At 40.5% G+C, this 22,005-nt stretch overlaps 1 protein-coding gene and 1 long non-coding RNA gene across 13 annotated transcripts in view; one reads left to right on the top strand and one right to left on the bottom strand.

Moving 5' to 3' along the window:
• Positions 1–21,766, bottom strand: part of SEL1L2 (SEL1L2 adaptor subunit of ERAD E3 ligase) — a 106,571-nt gene extending 84,805 nt beyond the window's left edge. For 3 of the 12 annotated variants that reach the window (XM_053284572.1, XM_053284573.1, XM_053284575.1), the window contains exons 1-3: positions 17,619–17,863; positions 8,037–8,086; positions 6,106–6,160 (exon numbers count right to left, since the gene is read on the bottom strand). In XM_053284572.1, the coding sequence (XP_053140547.1) occupies positions 6,106–6,160; positions 8,037–8,086; positions 17,619–17,673 (160 nt within the window). In that variant the 5' untranslated portion in view covers positions 17,674–17,863. Of the gene's footprint in view, positions 1–3,233; positions 3,328–6,105; positions 6,161–8,036; positions 8,087–17,618; positions 17,868–21,633 lie in introns of those variants that run through there. The other 9 variants (XM_053284576.1, XM_053284582.1, XM_053284577.1 and 6 more) reach the window with 9 other exon arrangements.
• LOC128339997 (uncharacterized) lies at positions 17,958–21,788 on the top strand. Its single transcript, XR_008313388.1, has 3 exons — positions 17,958–18,358; positions 19,207–19,280; positions 21,653–21,788. It is a non-coding gene; the product is annotated as an uncharacterized LOC128339997 (long non-coding RNA).
• The last annotated feature ends 217 nt before the right edge of the window (positions 21,789–22,005 follow it).

The following is a 22,005-nucleotide window of genomic DNA, read 5'->3' as shown; positions in this document are numbered from 1 at the left end:
GCCATGTGCTGAGGCTATTGCATCAATGCTTGGTACTCATCTTGGCATTAATTGGCTTATTGCATGCTGCTTGTAATTTTTGCTTAATTTGCATTATTTATTTGGACCACATAATTAATGTTTCCTTGGCACAGACAATGAGTTAACTTTGTGCAGAGACTCTTATACTTTCTCTATCAGCTGCCAAAAGGTCTGAATGTTTAATTAAATATAGTCAGGGCTTGCATATTCAGTGGAGAGAAAAGAAATCCTGTACCAAGAAAAGCTTCATTCTGGGACCTTCATACATTATGCAAATTAGGCAAACTGACATCTATGTGCTTTTCTGCATAATTCTAGTCAATACGGGGAAGGACATGGAGCTATACAGAATACCTGCTTCCTGATCTTTGGAAATCTTGCTCAGTACCTGTCTACTCTGTCAGGTTCTGACATTTTCCCAGGTGTTGCCTATATACTTTGTGACCTTAAGGGGCAGAAATATGATCCTTTACAAAGAAAGATTCTCAAGATGCTAAATTCTGCACCCAGTCCCAATTTCTGCAGTGTTGTTGCAGTGGAATAAACACAACATTGACAGTCATCTACATTAGCTTGTACAAAAACTGTTAGGAATAGCTAGATGGGATAAGCAAGAATATAACCAAGGGAACCCCAAACAATTATGCTATCCTCTTGCAAGTACTGAATTAGGTAGGCTTCTGTGGCATAGTAACAAAAAATTACAACAAAAGTAGTGTTCTTATTATTGAAGACACCAGAAACAATAACTATGGGTAGCATCCAGTGGTGCTCAAATAAGGACATTTATTGCAGTTTCAGTGATTTGAAGTTGCATCATTGCTAACAGAAGAGATTCATGTTATTCAAGGAGTTCCCTATTGCATATACATGGGTTTGTGTAAGAGGTTGTGCAAGAATTGCAATGTCTTGTAAGAACACAAGAAGGCTGTTCTTACGAGCAGCCTAACCCCAGCTAGGGCAGCCCAGCCTCAGTTAGGCTGCTTGTGTGCAGCACCAGGATCCATGTGGATCTTGGTGCTGCCTAACCTCATGACCCTGGTTTCAAGGTTGTGTAACTGCTCAGGCTGCTTGCCTAGAGCACCCATCACACTGGCGTATCCCCCAATGCACTATGCTTGGCATGTGGTTTGTGGGATGCGTGGAGGCCAGAACACATCTGCCTGGCCACTGGAGATCTGCACTGCATGCAGTAGCATGGATCATGTGGCAGTGTGGTCTGTACTTCCTACCATTGTAGAAGGAAAGTCTGGGGGGAAGGTAAGTTGGGCATAGCCTCCCCCCTGCCTCCCTGCCCTCCCCGCCTCCTTGTCATGTGCATAGCCTTAAGAACTAGTCTGGAGCAGAGATGCATTTCTTCACACAATGAGTGTGGGCTGCATCCTTACAACCAGAGGCATACAGGGGCGTAACGATAGGGGGGGGGCAGGCAGGGCACGTGCCCTGAGCACCACTTAGCAGGGGGCGCCAAAAAGTGCCCCCGCCGAACCCCTGCCTTTGCCCCCCAATTTTTTGGGGGGTAATTTTTTTTGTGATTTTTTTTTGGCGCAGCAGCAGCAGTCCCGGTCCCGGCGCCCCCCCCATTGCTCAGCACTGGGCACCGCGCCCACAGCGTCTTCATAGTCTGGTCTCCGAGTCTCTGATGAGTCCCCGCTCTGCCGCCCCGCCACCAGTTGCGCATGCGTCGGGACGGAGGAGGACACGCCGCGCATGCATGTTTGGCCTGGGAGGAGAGCTCGCCGCCTGCACGTGCACTTTGTCTCATGCGGTGCATCGGGCAAGGAGCGGACTGCGGAGCAGAGGAAGGAAGGATTCGGCCAGTGACAACGGACAAGCAAGAGGACAAACAATTTAACAATAGGTGTGTGTTGTCTTTTGTGAAATCAAATCTGCCCAGCCTTGCTAGCCCCGCTCCGGGGCGCCAGCGTGGAAGCAGGGTGTGTGTGTTTTCCTTAACTTCCTTTCCTCCTCGATGAAGCCGCGGCGGCCAGCGCAGCTGGGCAGCCCCTAGTTACACCTCTGCCTTTCCCCAATTATTGCTTTTTTTTTTCCATTTTGCCGTTAGAGACGCTTCGCTCCTGCAGCTCCCTCTGCGGTCTCTTTGAGCTCCAGCAACTGATTTGGGGCCGAATGTCCAAAAAGTAGGTCACTGGATTATCAGTCTTTGCCTTTCCAAGTCCCCCGCCCCGCAGCCCGTTTCCTCCACCACTCGCTGCGAAGCCTCCAGCGAGCTTGTTTTTATTTAGTCTCATTAGAGCAAGAGCCTTCGCCCCCCCCAGTGCAGACTCAACAAACCCCAGCCACACCCCTGTACTGCGCGCTGCCTCCTTCCTTCCCTCTCTTTGCATCTGAGCCGGATCATTGCGACGGTCTAAAGGGCTCTCCAGGTTTGTGGGGGGCGGGGGGGAAGCTGTTTCGCTGTGCCTTCGGGTTTTCATTTATAAGAAAGGAGGGTATTTCCCCCCCCCTCGAGTGAGAACGTTTATTCTGATATGGCAGTGAAGGATGAGGTGAGAAAAAGGAATGGACCCCACACCTTGGAGCGAAGTTTTTTTTGGTTTTTGTTAACGAGTGAATCAAGTGCATTTCTCCTCCTTTTGCAAAAGAAAAACGGGGGGTGGGTTTGAAATGGAAGAAACTGGTGTTCAAAAAAACCCCACCCTTTTACACACACACGAGTATCAATGGTATCAATGGTAGATGGGGGTGGGACACGCAAAAATCCCTTTTCCTGCTTCCTGCTCCACTCCCCCCAAAACAAAATCCTCATCAACTGTGCGGGGCAATCATCTTGCTAGCCACTCTACTCACTGGAATACTGAATGCTATTTTATTAACTACTGTATTGTTAATTATTTTTCCCCAGACTAGCTTAAAATTGTTATGAGCTACTTTGAAGACCTTTTAAGTGGGATATAAAATTTTAAAATAAATAAAGAAAATGCTTAATAAACCTGGAAGTCCTGCTCTTTATCTAAGATGTGTTAAGGTTGACTATGTTACTGAACTGTTCTGATTATTTGAAATTACAATAAAACAGGGTGTTTGTAGAAGCTCACAGGACAGGGTATGATTGTGATAAAGATGGCCATTACAAATTTTTACACCATGTGTTAAATAAAAAATGTACTTCTTCTGAATGTGGTTTTCCATGTAGCTGGTGCATTTGCATGTAACTCATACTTTGTTCAAATGTGTGAATCTTAACTCACCTAACATCAGCAGGTACAAGGAACAGGCCTTTACAGTGGTGGTTCTATGAAATTCTCTGCTTAGCAAAGCTTGCCATCACTCTTCTTTCCTTGCCTTATGGAAAAAAAGCTAAAATGTTGTTTAAGAAAGCTTCTAATCTGCCATAGAAGTTGAATGTGATCTCTTCTTAAACTGTGATGTTTTATTCTCATTTTTATTACTTGTGTTTATTTTAAAAGTATATCAATGCATCACTGGAAACTGTTCCTGTTTTTTTTTTTAAAGGAATATTAAATTTTAAGTAAATAAATTAATGTCTTCTAGGAATACTTCCCTTCTGATAAATATCGATTTGGCTTTTCCATTTATCCCATGGCATTTGCTGTTGCTTTAGTCATGGGTGATCTTATCTTCTAAAGCTGTTAAAACCTAACAATCCAGACTATTGTGTTCAGAGCTTTCCAAATATAAAAGGTAGGGCCAGACATGTGATTTGGATAACTATCCTTAAGTGCTTAAACTAACATATTGAACTCCCAACTTTATTATGGTAGTTTATGAAATTATTAGATTTAATGTGGGGAAACATTTTAGGCCATAGCCCTCAAACCATATCCTGAACACTATAGCTTTATAATACTCGATATCTAGATCATAGCCATCATTCTTTACATAAATGTGCTAAATATTTATTTATTTATCATATTTCTATACCACCTGATATAGACATCTCTAGGCAGTGTACAAAGTTAACAATACTGTTTTCTCTCAAAAAACAATAATAGCACCTCTGCTGACTGGAAGAACTGCAGGCACAACCAACCACAAACCAGCACTTAGTAACAAGCCTTCTAATGTAAGTAAAGCAAACATTTCTAAGTCAAATGCAATTTGATGTTAAGCAGTGTAATCTATTGTAAATGAATTAATTGAAACGCTTCAATCATGTCTTTCTCTAGTACTATTAATTGACTTGCATCATCCACAATTTAATAAACCTTTTAAAAATAATTTAGGATGATGTTCTATTTAATATTTCTTTCCTTCATGAGCTGAGCTTCAGTGATGGGGGGGAGGAATTTTGTGTGTCAGTCAGATGTATGTTGTGGTGGGGCGGCGGGGGGGCGCAATTTCAGTGCTTGCCCTAGGCGCCGTTTTCCCTAGTTATGCCTCTGGAGGCATATCTAGGGAAAATAGCGCCCAGGGCAAACACTGAAATTGTGCCCCCTGTCCAAACATCTGACACCCATCTTTCAGGTAACTTTACCATAATATCAGCTCAAAAATACAAGTCAAGCTCATTAATCTTTTAATATTTCAAAAACTATTTAGCAGTAGATGTAGCCAGACCAAAAATGCTCAAAAACTACAAATTTCAGTATGCTGAGGCTCATGAAATACCCAAATACTATGTGGAGGTGTACTTGGAAAACTAAACAGAAGTGCCTGTCTAATTCTCTGCTATGCATTGTAGCATCACGATTACATAAGCTTTAAAAATAAATGGAGAATTTGGCTTTTCCCAGATACCCTGAGAATAATTAAAGGATATGCAGAGTAAACTGTGTCACTGCTTGGAATATATTCTAGTCTTTCAGAAAGACAATTAAAATGAGAGAGAGCAAGAAACTCCAGGTGGCCTTAATACTAAGGATTTCACACTGATTCAAAGACAAACTCACCATTAATTGCCATATTATTAAGACCTCACATTTAACTCACTTATCACAAGAAGCAAAGTAAGAGCAAATGAATACAATCCTAGCTCATAAGCTTCAGCTCAGTATTCACAAGCCCTGATTCTCTGTACATAGTGCCAAACTGAATATGTGTACAGTGACTTATATGATATTAAATTTAAAAAACAACAACCTGTAGTCCCTTCAGAGGGCTTCCTAAAGGCTGTGTGTGTGTATGGGGGGGCAGCAAAGGTTCCCCCTCCCCCCGCTGGCCTCTTAATTCACTGCCACCGCCCATCCTGGGCTGATTTTCCGGCCTGTTTGGGCCTGCAAAGATTGGCGTGGTGGCCATTTTGGAGGCTGCCACACATGCTCATTTTTAATTTTTTTAATGGCCACCAAAAACAAAATGGCCACCGCACATGTTCAAATGGGCTCTGCAAGGCCTGGCATGGCCTAGGGCCTTGCAGAGGCCATTTGAGCATGTGTGGTGGGCATTTTGTTTTTGGTGGCCATTAAAATTTTATTTTATTTTTAAAAAATGGCGCCCCCCTTCTAGTGAGAGCCACGAGAGCCAGTGTGGTGTAGTGGTTAGAGTACTGGACTAGGAGCAGTTCAAATCCCCATTCAGCCATGAAACTAGCTGGGTGACTCTGGGCCAGTCACTTCTCTCTCAGCCTAACCTACTTCACAGGGTTGTTGTGAAAGAGAAACTCAAGTATGTAGTACACCCCTCTGGGTTCCTTGGAGGAAGAGCAGGATATAAATGTAAAATAAATAAATAAATAAATATATAATAGTGGCGCCCGGGGCATGTGCCCTGCCTGCCCTACCCTAGATATGCCCCTGCTTACAACTGCATTTATGCTAGTGCAAAAGTGGGAATGCTACCATATGCAGAATTTAGAACAACTCAGATTTGCCTTAAGCTGCCATGAAAAGATACAACATATTTGAGAGTGAAGGAGACACTTGTGCTTTGAATTAAAATGGTTACTGTTGTCTTCTATCTAGTAATATTTTATGTTGTGTTTTGATAAGTTTGTCCCAGTGGGGATCCTGTAGAGAGTGTGGGGTGGTGGGGTGGAGTCAGAAAGGAAAAGGAATGGCAAGGGAAAGGATAAAATGGAGTTGTTTCTGAATAAACCTTTAGTTTAATCTACCATACATAGATTTATTTGTGTCTATGAGGGAAGCAGCTTTAAACAATTACCTTCAGGTGAAAGAGAATCTTCAGTTGTTAATATTTTACTCGTGTTCAGGGTCTCCTGAAAAACAATTTAATTACTAAAAATTGTTTAGTTGTACATAGTATGTGGTGGTGGTTGCTACCTTGATTTATATTTTTCAGAAGTGCGCAAGGTGAGTGAAAACACTGATGGTGTGTGTTTGCACACGTTTTTAAAATAAACCTCAAAATTAATAACTTATTGGCTTAACTTGTACAAAAATGTTTTAGTTATCTAAGGTATTGCTACTGAAACAAATGCTGAAGACAGATACTGAAAAATTAGTTTGCGGAAAATCACATACACACACCCCCACCCTGCCCCAGGATTTAAATTGATTTTTAAATGGCTGTAGAACTTTGCTTTTTACATGAATGACTAAGTAGTGATGTCGTTTGGATTTTGGGCTAGTCAACATTGCATACATCCCACATTACTCTAAAACATGTTATGTAATCTCACTTAAGGTTTTATCAGCAAGATGTGTTTGTCTTGAGTGTTTTTCTTCCTCTTTGACAAAGTTAAATTCTTTTATAATGCTTTGCTTTCTTTTAATCTCTACAACAAGTCCTTAAAGACGCATTTCTTCACCCAGGCTTTATTCTTGCTTTTAAATTTTTTGTTTTTTGTTTTTGTTTTTTAAATTAATGTTTTACTTCTTAATCTTCTTGTAAACCGCCCAGAGACGTAAGTTTTGGGCAGTGTAAAAATATGATAAATAAATAAATAAATAAGTTCTAGCTGTTTACACTCAAAATTATATTTCAATAATTTGATTTTATCACCCCAACCATTGTGTTCATAGACATCTTTTGTCCCCAGTCAAGGTTTTTATTTGCATGAAATGATTCATTTTGCAGCAGCATCTTTTATTTTCCCTAGAAGGGATTTCACATTTAGAATATGAAACAATTATTCATCAAGTATATCATTTATCATTTAGCCTGTGTAAGTCAAAACCAAATTTGCTGTAGGCAGTAAACCAGCACTCAGTGCAAAGAAGTTACTGTGAATGAAGAATTTATCAGAGGAAGCTCTGAAATCTCTTAGCAGTGAACAAGATGGTTAATTATCTCTGAACTTACTTGCATGTCTAATGTGCATCAGCATGCAAAGAGCAAGAACAAAATAGATGGCCATCAGTCTTCCATATAATATAGCAAATATGTTTATAGTTTATTGAATCATAACTTCAAAAGACCCAGTGTGGTGTTGCTGGAATCTTCGTCTTAGAACAAGGAGACCTAGGTTCTAATCTTGCTTATTCAAAACGTTTATCAAGTCACCTTGCACACTTGCAGCCTAACCATTTTCACAAGTGGTTTTGTGCGGATAAAATGGTGTGTATTTACACACTAACATATGGGGGGAACCACACTAAAAGTATATTACACTACAGTACAGTACTAATATATGTAGGAAAACCATATATACCCTTTGAGGGAGGGTGTAATGTACATGTAATAAATAAAAGTGTGTGTGTGTGTGTGTGTGTGTGTGTATGTATGAATATGATATAGTCTGACAATTATGCCACCTTTGGGCTAGGCAGCTAATCAAAATAATAAAATGTATAATTGCACAGTTGGGTAGTTGGCCATTTATATCATATGATGTATGTATTCATACATGGCAATCTGTAAATTGTTTCAGATAAGTTCTGACTTCAGCAAGTATTTCTTTGAATACATGTTTTTCCCAATCTCTTTTCTTTTCAACTGTGTACTTTTTGTTTTCTTATCTAATATTAGAAATGAATACAAGAATTAATTTTCCATGTTCTTACATTAGTCTCATGTAGAAAATATTAGTGTGCTACAATATTTAATCTCTTGACTATTTCAATTACTTCAAATAACATAATTAAATGCTTTTAATATAAAGCCAAACTGCTTTTGGAAAGACAGTGATTTACCTCTTTTGAATTGTTTTTTCCTCTCTGATTGTCAAGACTTCCTTCTGTTTCTGAAAACAATAAAGTCAATAAAGCTTATTTTTCTTGGGATAAAGGTGTTGGCCAGGATCCAAAGAATCATGCAACTAGTTCCACATGCCTAAAGAAGGTTTGGTCTTGTCTTTCTTACAGTAATCCTATATTCTACACGGAAACCCACTTTGAAAGTAGAGGGGCTTGCCAAAATGGGTTGTGATACAGCATGGATGTGGTGGCCTGTTGCTCAAAACACACACACACACACAGGTGCATACCATTTCATTTAGATGTAAAAACCTTTTACCTACAAGCTACAAATAGCTGCTTGGGAGGCGGTGGGATTTTCAGTGGGGGGGAAATCTCCCTTCCCATGCATCATTTTGAGCTGGAATGGGCCGTCCCATTATTGCTTTTTTCATCAAAATGGCACTTCCAGCTTTACGTCAGGTGTTATGTCCATCAGCTAATTATAAGTCTAATGCAACATGTTGCTTGGCCCTCTGACTAAGTTAATAATTATAGTACAGAAAACTAACTTTTAATCATTTAAAATGTAATCCAGAAACTGCTTCACATATAATGGGTTGTATCCAATTAACATTAGTCATTACTAAGTCTTATTTAAATTAACCAGACCTAATTAATGGGACATGAGTTAGTCACAATGAACTTGAGTCAATAATTTAAAAAGTACTTGTTGTGACTAACTTCCTTAGAATACAATCCAGAAGGTGCTTTCTAGCAACTAATGACCAGGTCCGTAACCTAGGAACAATGGCATTTCTGGATATAAATTGGTTTGTTCTCAATTAAATTTAATAAGATTAAGCAAGATAAAGTTCAAATATATCTGTTTGTGTGTAAGTAATACCATTCAACTTAGCTAGGAGAAACATATCTGTTTTAGTGTCTTATTGTAAACTGTTAGCTATTCTGCCTGTTTCTTACCCTACCGTTGAAGTGTAACTCTACTAGAAGTACAATTCTACAACTGTACTTTGTAGTTTCATACAAAGTGGAATACAAAATGATGTCAACATGAACAAATCTACCAGTCCGAGAGTAACACACTTTTCTCTGGCAGCTTAATTTTTATGTTATCTGATGGACCTAAAATAATTTCCCTGACAAGATTAATTAGAATAATAAAGCCGTAGGGAACACATAACTATTTCTCCAGATTTTTTTCTTGCAGTTACCCAAGCAGACAAAGTGAACTTGTAATTGCCTAAGGCAAGCATATATGCAAAATTTTATGAACGAGCAGACAGTCACATGGTCTTATTAAAGCTAACTAATCCCTTACATTATGTACTACTAAGCAATATTTAATTAAAACAAAACTGTATATATGTATTCCAGCAAACCACAAACCTCAGTAGATAAAATTATAAATAATTTTAGATCAAGATCTTTTATTGATTTCAAAACTACTAATTGTTCTTACAATGCTGATATTGACACTCCTATTCTGTTACTGAAATGTTGACACTCATTTTTAAAAGATCACTAACTTTAAAAGGCCCCATAGGAATGGTTGAATATTTATTAGAATTTGTCAGTGCAGAGCAAAAGGTATCTGCAAGAGTACACATAATAATGACTACAAGGAAATTCCAGGTACAAGTATGTTTGAATAATTATTCTAACTATATTAGTATCACAATATCTACCACATTACAACTAAACTGCAGTGTATTACAACTGTAGTATTATATAATAGGTTTCCGGGCAAAATACAAATTGCTGGTAATTACCTTTACAGCCCAAACGGCTTAGGATCGAGTTACCTGGGAGAGTGCCTTCTTTTGCATGCACCACACATTAAGACCTCTGTCTCTGGAGGCCGCCAGCTCATCTGGCAGTGATTCAGGAGCAGGCCTTCTTTGTAGTCACTCCTGGGCTATGGAATGTGCTCCCAGTAGGTATTTGTGGCTTTACATCTTTATCAGCCTTTAAAAGAGCCCTTAAGACACATTTTTAGCCTGTCTTTTGGTAATCTCTGAATGTTTTAAATTGTTGTTTTAACAGTTTTTTAAAATTTTGTGTTTGTTCCTCTTTGTGCATTGCCTAGAGTAGGGATGTGTGAAATGTTTTGGATACAAAACGTTTTGTACCCGAAACAACCTGTTTCGGGTGTTTTGTAGACAAAACAAAAGAGCCATTTTCCAGATCCAAAAGTTTCGTATACAAAACAAAACGTCCCTGTTTCGGCTACAAAACGTTTTGTTGTTTCGGACCTCTATTTTGTGGTGATCTCTGAGTCAGTCTCCATTTTGTGTTGGACATCTCTTTGAATTTCCCACCCTTCCAGTCTTCTGATCAGTGACATAAATCATGGGCTGACCTGCTGACAATTCCCTCCTTGTTCCCCATTGGCTCTTTTGCTTCTTCCCACTCTTTACTGACCCCACATTGGCCAGGGGAAGGGTTGCTAACCTATGGGGTGCGGGGTTCTGCTGTTTCTGTGGTGTTCTGAGTGTAGATTCTCTGGCAGCATATGAGAGTGGATTCTTGTTTTTCACTGAAAATCTCATATGCTACAAGAGAATCTACAATGAACACCTCAGAAACAACAAAACCCAGTACCCCACAGACTGGTGGGGGTGGTTGGCACCCTATGTACACTACACAACCCCTCACTCTGGGCAACCCCAGTGCCCCCCAAGTGGAATTATGGGGCTGCTGAAACCTCCATTATTCCCCATGGGAGAAATCTTAAAGACACGTAAACTTCAACAAATCACAAAAGATCAGCCCTTTGCCCAATTCCTTTGAAATAATTCTAGAAGTTTCCTTGCCCCCATTGGGCACTACCACCCACCACACTCTGCTCTGGGTCATCCCTTTCCCCTTGATTTGAAGCGATACATTTGCTGGAATCCCCATTATTCCCTATGGGAAAATTCTTAAAGATGTGTAAACTTAAAAAAAAAATTCACACACAAAAATCAGCCCTTTGCCTAATTCCTTTGAAATTTGGGTGGTAGCTTCCACCCATTGGACACTACCACCACCACCCACTCTTTTTGCCCTGGGACCCTTTTAAAAAATCCAAATTGATTTGGATTTGGATTTGGAAAATTTGGCTACAAAACAAAACAGGGCTGATTCGGATTCAGAAAATTTGGGTACAAAACAAAATGGGGATGTTTCAATTCGGATACAAATCGAAACAAGAAAATTCCAAAATGCACACCCCAACTCACAAACTGTGGTTAGAATATACTGGGGAGTTGTATATTTGTATATAATTGTGTCCAATGCAACCAAAGCCATGGTAGCACTGGACACAATGCAAAGTCATGGTTGGTTTCAAATGAATGAATGAATGCTGCAAACATTCTTCCCTTGCACGAGCCCAAGACTTGGGCTAGGAAAGCTAAACTATAGTTTAATGGTGGGTCTCGGATTAGTTTCTTTCTTCATTTAAAATGGCTTCTTACAGAAAATTATAGAAGTTCTGGTTTACAAAAATCAGAATGAATGTTAATGTTTTAATTTGGGGGCATTTTCAATGGCAATTTTGCAGTGTTTTTTTAACCAATGAAAATTATTAAAAACTACTAATACCTATTACATCACTTACATATGTCTTTAGATGTGGATGAAAATATGATAGACTAGACCTCACGCATAAATATTTGCACTAGCAATGAAGAAATATCAGCATTTCACTGCTGGCATATGGTTTGTGGTGGTGCAGCAAGGCTTGGAACTGGGCATAAAACAAACACTTAACGTTTATATATTGTTTTGCATGCACTATCTTGTAATCCTTACAATTTGGTATGTTTACAGCTTGGTAAAGCAGGTATTATTATTCCCATGTTGCAGATGGGGTGGGGCTGAAAGCTAAGAAAGAGTGCCTTGATCAAGGCAGTCTAGTGTGTTAACGGCGGAGGTGGTGGGGTAGCTGGGGGGGGTACATATTCACAACTCTCTCCGGTGGCCCCTCCGAGTGAGGGAGAAAATGAAGAAAATAGGGAGGGGTGGAGCTGGGGGGCCCTCAGGAGTTGGCCGGCCACAGGTTCTTTGAACCCATATGCTTCTGCCTGCTTTGTAGCTCTGTTTCATATCCACTATATTACATCAACTTGGGGTTTTTTGGTTGGTTGGTTACATGTTTTTATAATCATTCATGGCATACATCAGTGTTGGACACTAATTAGTGGGTTGTGATCCAGAGCTGAACTATGTATCTATGTTTTCAAGACCATTAGTCCTCATAGCAGACATAGCTAGTCAGAAAGGATAAAAGGAGGACTTGCATCAGTGCAGGAATGGGAAAAGCAGTTATTTATTTATGTGTGTGGTGAATGTATAGCCAAACCATCATTCTCAAAATGGGTTACAATTAGTGTGTGTGTGGGGGGCGGGGTTTAAGTAAAATTACAGCAGTAATAGTAACATTATGAAGGTATGTGGGTATATATTTATATATGCATTACATACACAATCCATTCTTCCCTGCCCGTTGCCTGCCTGCTCTAGTAGCTGGCTACACTGTATCCTAACTGATGCAATTTCATTGTAAAGGTATGGGCCTACCACTTCTGTCACAGGCATTTAGATTTTATGATGTTTAATTTCTCATAAGCACCTACTTACATGGTCAACGTGGATAGCTCCTTTCTGTGGATGTGCCTGAGAAACATCTGGAAGCTAATTACAAACTATGGTCTCTTACTTTGTACAAAATGAACTTCTTTTATGTTGGCTGACATAAAATATGGTATTGTTTCACAAGTAAAATGAAAAGCAGCATTACCAATTAGGTATTGCTATTCTACTAACTTATTCATAAACTTTAATTTGCACTGCGGATTAAATTTCTGTTATCAGTTCAGAATGGGTACACTCCTGTCCATCTTTGTTTCAGTGGTGTCCTGATCCCACTATATATTTCCAGTAAATCTAGCATTTCTCAAGATTTAGCATGGATTCACAAACATCCATATTTAAGACTATCTGACATAAAGATTTACAACGTGATGTTAAATATATTATATGAAATAAGTCCTATTGACCACAGTTTCTTAAAAAAAAGAAAAGAAACCCCTTGCTGCATATATACACAGCATTGTTTGTAGATATAGGCAAACTAAATTTACATGGCATGTCACCAAATGGCAAATTCAAATATAGCCATTTCAGAAGTATTTCACATCCCAAATAATATTAGGTACAATTCACTGAAAGCTAAGCAGTTTTAAGGCTGATTGATTCAAATGGCAGGCAGCTGAGCATGTGGTTCATGGTTACACTGATGTTCATAGGACTTAAATATGTTTTAACTTTAGTTGGATTTTGCCCATTTTTATTTTTAAATTGTTGCTTAATTACACAGTAATTTTTCTTAATATCTGCATAACTCAGATTGTGTAGTACATTATGGTGCTGCTACTCCAGAAATATTTTTCTAGAAATGATTGTGTCCATAGTTTACATGGTGGTTGCTGTTTTTAAACTTTTACCTAGGAAAACATGTTATTCAACCAGGCAAGAATTAAGTCTGTAAAAACAATATAATAGGGTATACTACTGGCAGTGGGCTGTGCTTAATTGCTCTTGAGTTGTGTTTCAGTATTTAGGTCATACTGTGACACAAGTTTGTAATTTTTATTAGAGGATGGAATTATCTATAATTAAAGATGTATGCCTATTAAACATTAATGTTTAATGGATTCCAGTAAACAAGTGGAGCTCATTATGTTTGTAGAAAAGGATATTTATTTTCAATTTAAAGCTTAAACCGAAGCCAGTACATAATTTATCACGTTACAATGTGTACACATTATTCCAATAATAATATAAAAAGTATCCCCTCTTTAAACAATACAGTATTCTCATTTTAAAAAATTATCCTTCTCTCATGTGAATAAGCTAGGTCAACTTGACCATATCCATTCTATTACAAAGATGTGAAGAGCTCTGTGTGTATGCATAAAATGTGTTCATGTGTGCATGATGTAGAATCCAAGGGAAAGAGTTGTGGTATGCAATGACAAGGCAGTGGAGTGGAATCAGGAATATTAAAAGTTTAATGAAATAGATGTTACTAGATTAACTTGCACACAGAGCCTCTGTGTGCTAGTTTCCAAACTCCCCATTCGATCTCTCTTCCTCTCCCTCCCGTTTTTCTGCACCACCCCATTGGAGCCTGGCTGGCTGGCTCCCTCCCTCACAGCTGCTCACCCCCACTGCCCAGGGGCCCCCCCAGCTGTTTACCTACCCAGAGTGGGGCTGGCCGCAGCTGCAGCTTACTTGCCTGCAGGGACGGAGGGAGCCACCACTTGGCCTTGGAGCTAGAGAAGAGAGAGGAGGAGGCAGCAGCAGCGGGAGGAGGCGACGGGAAGAGGTGCCTCCTTTTGCTTATGGGGGCAGGAACCCCATACCCTGCCTCAGGACCCCTCAGCTACCCCCTCTGCATGCACCCCCAATCCTAATCTCTCCATCCCCCAAAGAACTAGCCCCCCAGCACTTCCCTGCATAAGCAAAGGGATGGCTAATAGTTTGCTACTGCTAGCCTGCAAGCTTCTTAGTTTATAAAAAATCCATTAGTGTGTCTATCTGCATCATTTTTATGGCATAGTAAATGTTTTGCACTTATCTTCAAGGCTGGAATATTCACTAATATTCTTATACTAGTGAATTCTTAATAGTTCTTAATAGTCTTATGATGTTGAGCAGCAGGAGAAACTTCCTACTTAGCACTAGCCTTGATCCAGCACCCCTCACTTGAAGAGTGAGCCTCACTCCAGAAGTAGAGGGGTGAACCTTCTTGATCCATTGTAGACATTCATAATTACAGCCACAACTGCATAACAGACTGGTGAATTTGTTAGGTGAGTTACAAAACAACTTTCCAAGGGGGCAACTTAAAAATGTTTTCTGAATGGCAATGCCTAGGTTGTAGAATGCACTCCCTGTGTGGGAATAAGAGGTATATCATAGGAACATAGGAAGCTGCCATATACTGAGTCAGACCATTGGTCTATCTAGCTCAGTATTGTCAACACAGACTGGCAGCAGCTTCTCCAAGGTCCCTGACCCTGGATGCTTTAAAGAGAACCATAAATAACTACTTTTCCAGCTTGGCTTTTAATATTATTTAAGTGGTTTTAATGGTTTTTAAATGAGTCTTGTGTTAACATTTTAAATAGTTTGATTTTATGTTTTATGTTAATATTTTAACTGGTTTTATTTTTGATAGTGAACTACACTGAGCTATTTTTGGATGGGTGGTATATACATGAAATAAATAACACAAGCAAGCAAGCAAACAAAATAATAGCTTAAAGGAAGGGTTCCCTTGATTTTTTTCCTTTTTCTTTGATTACACTGAAAGATCAAATGAATGTTCACGTAGATGAAGCACCATCCTATCATCATCAAACTTTAATAAATTATCAGTTGCTCTAGCTAGATAGGGTGGAATTGTGTTACTCAGCATCCCCTTCAGACGAGGCCCTGCTTCTAATCTCTTCTTAATCCAAGATCAGAGTGATGGAGACAAGCAGCCATTTAAACAATGGCAGGATCTCTTTAGAACTCCCTCCTCAGGAAAGCTTGCCAGGCCAGCTCTGTCCTCACCTTCTGGAAATTGGACAAAACATTTGAATTTAACCAAGTATTCACTGGGCAAGGCAGATTGCTGTTCTTTTAACTGATTGGGGAGATAATTTATATGCTGCTGTGTAGTTGTTTTAAATGGTGATATGCTGGATTTTGAACTAGTAACTGAACAATGTTCATGTTGCTGTAAATGGTGTTACAGTTGCTTTATTGCAGTTTTGTTATTGAGGATGATTTTGCTGCATAAATACTATCCAACAGGCACATGACTGTTAAACTACAATGTATGTACATCTGACACAACAATGCTGGCTATACTTCTGAGGACTAGTTTTGGCTTTCCCAAGGTACATCTTGAAGTGAGAATGATACAACTTGCAAAGTTAGATGAAGCATGTTTCAGATTTCAAAATGGAGGCTAAGAGAATGGCTTGCCAACAGTCATTCACTGGAAGCCTGTGTATTAGCATAGGTTTAAACTTGTATATCACAGGCTCCATGCCAACATGCTTTCCACTGAACCGGATTGTATATTTAGCTCTGCAGTGTTAGCCTGCAGTTCAGGGCTGGACTGGGAACACTGAGAGGGTGGTGGAATGTATGTGTGGAGGGCGCCGGGTTTTGAGTAGAATGGGTAATTAAAGGTGGGAGTATTCACTGCTGCTGAGTGTGATGGGGCACAGGGGCACACCGTGGGTGGTGCATACCGGGAATATGTCCTGTTGCCCTGTGGGCCAGTCCAAGCCTGCTGCAGTGTTACTAAAAGACTGAAAAAAGTGAATAAGTTACTAATGGCAATTATGGCTCCATAATACTACCTCCAAATTTCTGGAAAGCTATCATGGGTATTCAGTCTAAGATAGCTGATGACTTTGTGCTTAAAGCAACTCATGTTGATAGTACCACTGTGATGAAAAGGTGCGGGACTACTTTTATGCAAATTGTCTTAGAACTTTTTGGAGTTGTCAGTCATAAGAGATAGAGAGTGACAGTTAGAAGTTGGAAGTGAAGTTCAGTTAGAATGGGGATTTGGGTCTGGGTAGGAACAGTCACAAAGCGGAGTTGTTCTGAGATTCAAAGGATAAAACATCTAAAAAATAAAGGACTTGATTATTAGGAAAATCTATAATAAAGAGTAGGTTGTGAAGTAGAGTTCTGGGAGGGAACTGGATTCAGAGGTGAAAAGCCTTATATATTAATTAATTATCCCACCTTGGAATAATTTTATTAAAAGTGGCATATAAATCTAACAATAAAAAAAAATATTGTGTGTAAAGTAATCAAGTGAGAAGTTCAAATCAACTTTGTAACCAAGCAAGATTTCAGCCCTACTAATTAATAGCAAAACAAACCTCAGATAACATATTTAAATAAATATGCTTCTTGTTTTGTTTTAAAGCACATCTGACAGAGAGATTTCTTTCTCACGTCTGCAAAGCAATGTTATCAGGGTAAAGAAAACAACAGAGTTACAGAAGCTTCACAGTATAATTGGTGGCAGTGGAAATAGAAGTACGGTACACATCTACAAACCAAAGTAACATCTAAGGTGAAAAACAACTGAAATAAACTTTACACACATCCCTGACTCAGACCAAACGCCACACCCATTGGCATACTTCTAAATCTGCTTCATAGGCATGCAAGTCAAAGGTGGACTATTACATGCGAGAATTTCATGTGTCTTTGCTCTGTGTTTGTGTACACTGCGGAAACATTGTGACTTTTGAAGCAGGGTCAGTTTGCAGAATCTGTTACCGATTTAATCCCCATCCCCCAAATGAAATCCTACATGGCTGATGGAATAACAAAATCCTGAAAGGTTGCTTATGTGACATAGAAGCAGGTTGGTGGGTGGTGAGGTTTTTGTTTGCATCAATGCCTGTGTCTATATTACAGGGAAGAGAAGGCAAGGGAAAGGATTGGAAGGATGTCTTTCGAGGGTGTTTCACTTTGAAAGAAAGAAACAGAATACGAGATACCTACTATGCCCTATGAGCCAAAGAGACATCAAAACCAGCGCTACAAGCGGAATCTCCATCTCAGATCCTTTGCTGCTCTTAATTCCTTCGCTGCTGGGATTCCCCCGAGGCGGTAGGGGCCAATGGCTGAGAGTTCCCCCCACCCCACGCTCGTTCTGTTCTGCACAGAAACCCCGACGCCCCGCAATCGTTTACCCCCACATCCTCGCAGATCCCGCAAAGGAGATTTTTCCTTTTTTCCTCGCGCACACAGCAGGCGCCGCCCCTCCCACCGCCACCTCCTCCTCCTTCCCCTCCTCCAGCCCCGGAGTTCGGCCCTGACGCGGTTACTTAGCAACCGCTTTCCTAACTGTCAGCCAATCCGAGTCCTCAGGCTTCTGCTGACCCGGAAAAAGACCGCGCCAGCGACTTGGTGGTGTTCTGGCGTGCGGGTCGGGAGGAGGGGATGAGATTCGGAGCTCCGAAAGCGGCGGGAGAAAGGAAGGTTTTTGTTTTTTCCTTGTATCCTTGGATAGGGATGGAGATGGGATGGAGAGAAGGGGTTGAAGCAGCGTCCACAACTTAGAGCAATTAACACAGAATTTCCCTGATGCACAGCCGGGGCGCGTCGCCGACCGTTGAAGCTGTCGGAGAGACCGCTAAAGCCTCACGGAGCAGCGAGGAGGAACTACGAACAGTTTCTCTCTCTCTCTCTCTCTCTCTCTCTCCCCATGGCAATCGAGGATGGCGCCTGACATTCCTTAGGTGCTTTAAGAGGACTCTTGCTTGTTTTCGTTAACACAGAGAAAAACGCAGCTTCTCCTCTGGAAATAGTAATAGTAATTACTAAGAATGTGCTGCCATTAAAAACAAGTGTGGCTAAAACCTTGAAAAATCCAGTGGAGTGGGTCGTCATGACTTATTTTATTTTATTTATTTATTTAATTCATCAAACTTATATACTGCCCACACTTTTTGTCTCTGGGCGGTTAACATAAAACAATTAAAACACATATAAAAGTTAAAACAAATCAACAGTTTAAAATCAACCATAAAATTAAAATAGGCAATTTTAAAAAGCTGTGAAAGCTTGGGCGAAAAGATGGGCGTTCAGGTGTTTTTTAAAAATTGCCAGAGATGAGGAGGATCGTATCTCTGTAGGGAGCGCATTCCACAATCTCTTGGCAACAGCCGAGAAGGCCAGTCTCTGTGTAGCCACCAAAGGAGTTGGTGGCTGTGTGGCTCGTAGTGAAGAAGACACTCTCTTAGATACCCAGGGCCTATGCCGTTTAGGGCTTTAACTAGCACTTTGTATTTTGTCAGGAAACCTATTGGCAGCCAATGCAGCTCCATCAGTAAAGGAGTAATGTGGTCTCTCTGAGATGACCCAGAGACCAAGCTGGCTGCTGCATTCTGAACCAACTGAAGTTTCCGGACTATATACAAAGGCAGCCCCACGTAGAGCGCATTACAGAAGTCAAGTTTGGAGGTTACCAACAGATGTACCACTGTTTTGAGGTCATTGATCTTGAGAAACGGGTGCAGCTGGCGTATCATACATTTTATGTGTATAGCATACTCACGTGTCTTTCTTTTTCTTTCTGACATCCCAGGGTGAGGCGGAAGTGGAAATAATTTATAGTATGGCTACAGCTGTATCACTTTCCCTTCCCAATGAAATATTTTTGTAAGTTGAACTTGTGTGCACTTGTTTGCAAAACAAAAAACAAAACCCACTATGTGGTGAGAGCCTGCATGGAGTATTGTTATTATTTATTATTAATTCGATTTCTATACTGCCCTTCCAAAAATGGCTCAGGGCGATTTACACAGAGAAATAACAAATAAATAGTATGGTCAGAATGTTGGATTAGAATGGGGAGACCCAAGTTCAAATCTCCATTCAGCCATAAAACTCACTGGATAACTCCGGGCCAGTCACTTATCTCAGCCTAATCTACCTGACAGGGTTGTTGTGAGGATAAACACAACCATGTACACTGCTCTGGGCTCCTTGTAGGAAGAGTGAGATATAAATGCAAATAAAATCTGAAGAGGAGTCTGAACTCTGAAGGTTTTTTTCTTTTCCCCTCTTAGGGCTTGGGAGAGTTATCTCTGAGGTAGTCCATAGTGTCTCGACTGTGCCCCTTCAGACTGCAGGTAAGACTCACATGACTGAATGCTCCGCTATACTTTTTTTAAAAAAAATCCCATGCACATAGAAAACTAACATATCATGGACAAGAGTTCTAGTCTAGCATTCTCTCTGACATGGTTTTCTATGTGGAAAGATTTGAAAATATTTTTTATTTGGTAGGGAGGAGCATTCAGTCATGTAAGTCGCCACCTGCAATCTGAAGTGCCATGCGCACAGATATAGGTTGATTCACCTCACACTGAGAAATCGACTAGAGAGCGAGAAGTTCTAGGTCCTGTGTCTGGAGAAGCATAATGAGTTTGGTTGTGCAAATGAAGACGGCAAGGACAGAAAACCTCTCTCCTCCATGTGGGTGGAAAAATTATGAGTGTATAAGAGCCCCCGGGGCTGGTGGTGGGTAGGTGCAAAGTAAACATGTGCCTTTTGTTCTGAAAAGCCTGTGCACTTTGGTTTGGAAAGAAGGCAACTATCTGTACCAGGAACATATACAGGCACACACAGCTGCCAGGTTAAGGCCTACTGCCAAAATGTTGTTGGACAAAAAATCAGAAAGGGAACGTGGGCATAAGGGTGGTAAGTACTTTGCGTGATTCCACAAAATTTGAGTGAGTGTATAGTAAATGGTATATTTTTGCCCATGTTGACATAAACAAATTTACTTTTGTTTAACAATAATCCAATAACACATTTTAAACCTTGTACTGTTCTTACTGAGTATGGAACTACACATACTGAATGATGAAGTGGTGCAACACTGTAGCACTTTAGATTACAAGTTGGGGATCACATTTGTGAATGCTTCTCTATGTTAAAGTTTCTGCAGATAGAAAAGACTAGAGATTCCCCTCCAGATATACTAGTTTTCTGTTTGCAGGGAGTTTTCAAAAGGGAGGAGGTCATTCAAATATAATAAATATTCCCCACTTGTGTCTGCAGTGGCAAAGTCCATTCTATCACTGTTGCATGTGTAGCTCCAGCTGACAGAAGTGTTAAGTTGAGAACTGGAATTGGGTATGGGCTCACATTAGAAAGAACTACATACCCACATCTTATCTAAACAAACAAACACGTGATTAGGGATGTGCACAAACTGTGGTTTGAGCACTTTTAGGGAAATGGGACTTGAAAATTTAAGAAAAAGGAGAGCAGATACCTGTTCCTGCTGGGGCAGCATGCATCCCAATAACCCCTGGTGTGGCACCAACATGCACATGGTGTCTGTGCATGCATGGGTGCCATGTGTGTGCTGATGCCATGGGTTATTGGGATGTGCACTGCCCCAGCGGAAGCTGCATGGGGTGGCAGAGAGCAGGTAAGGATCTGCTCTACTTTTTCCCAGTCCCATTTCCCTAAAAGTGCTCAAACCATGGTTTGAGCACATCTCTACTTGTGATTTACCACTGCCAGTCTGAAGTAGTGCATACCATTCCATTCAGCTTTAGCATTTTACCATTTTAGTTATTGTGCTGCAAGTGTAGATGCCGACCCAGGGAGATGCCGATGGGGAAGATCTGGGTTTATTCATGCTCAGGCTATCGAGAAAGCTCCAGAATCCTAACCTCTTCATTGGCAAATTCATATTTTGTGAGGAGCAGTTTAATTTCTTCTGCACTTAAGCCTTCACATGGAATATTTTCCCCCTCACATTCCTTCACTAAACTCACTGCATTCATATCTTAGTCTCTGGCTGCCATCTCCACTACTAACAATCTCCTTTAAAGGGCTTCGATTTTTTAACTGGAAATTCAAGCAAGGTGTGTCTTTATACTATTACTTCACCTACCACTTTACACAGCACTTTGTGGGGAAATTTTTCCTCAGGACTTTTCTTCTTTTAAATGCCCTGAGTTGTCTCATGTAAGGACTTGCTTTCCCTCAATACCTTTGTTTTCTTTCCTCAGGAAATCTGTTCCATCGAAGCGGCCACAACAGGATGGGTCCTCCCTACTTGAGGATTCTGCCACGACTCAGCTCCGATTAGGCAGGGCCTGAGACAGCCTCTCACTTCTTCCTCCTCTTGTTGTGTAGTAGCGTTGGCTGGGTGGGTGGGGGTCTCTCTTCAGGTGATGTGGGAGAGGAAATAAAATGTACTTGCTAGAACGAAATAACAAGATTTATTGCTTAACAAATGTCCTTTAAGCGTGTTCTAGAGACAGAGTATATAAGCGTAAAGGTTTCAAAGTGTTGTCATAGCTTACAGAGATATTAAATCTGTCTCCAATTGGGTTAAGGTGCCTTCCTTGGTTACAGAGTT

This window comes from Hemicordylus capensis, chromosome 1, assembly GCF_027244095.1.
Source record: "Hemicordylus capensis ecotype Gifberg chromosome 1, rHemCap1.1.pri, whole genome shotgun sequence".
Lineage (NCBI taxonomy): Eukaryota > Metazoa > Chordata > Lepidosauria > Squamata > Cordylidae > Hemicordylus > Hemicordylus capensis.
This window is presented reverse-complemented; position numbering and strand designations above follow the sequence as displayed.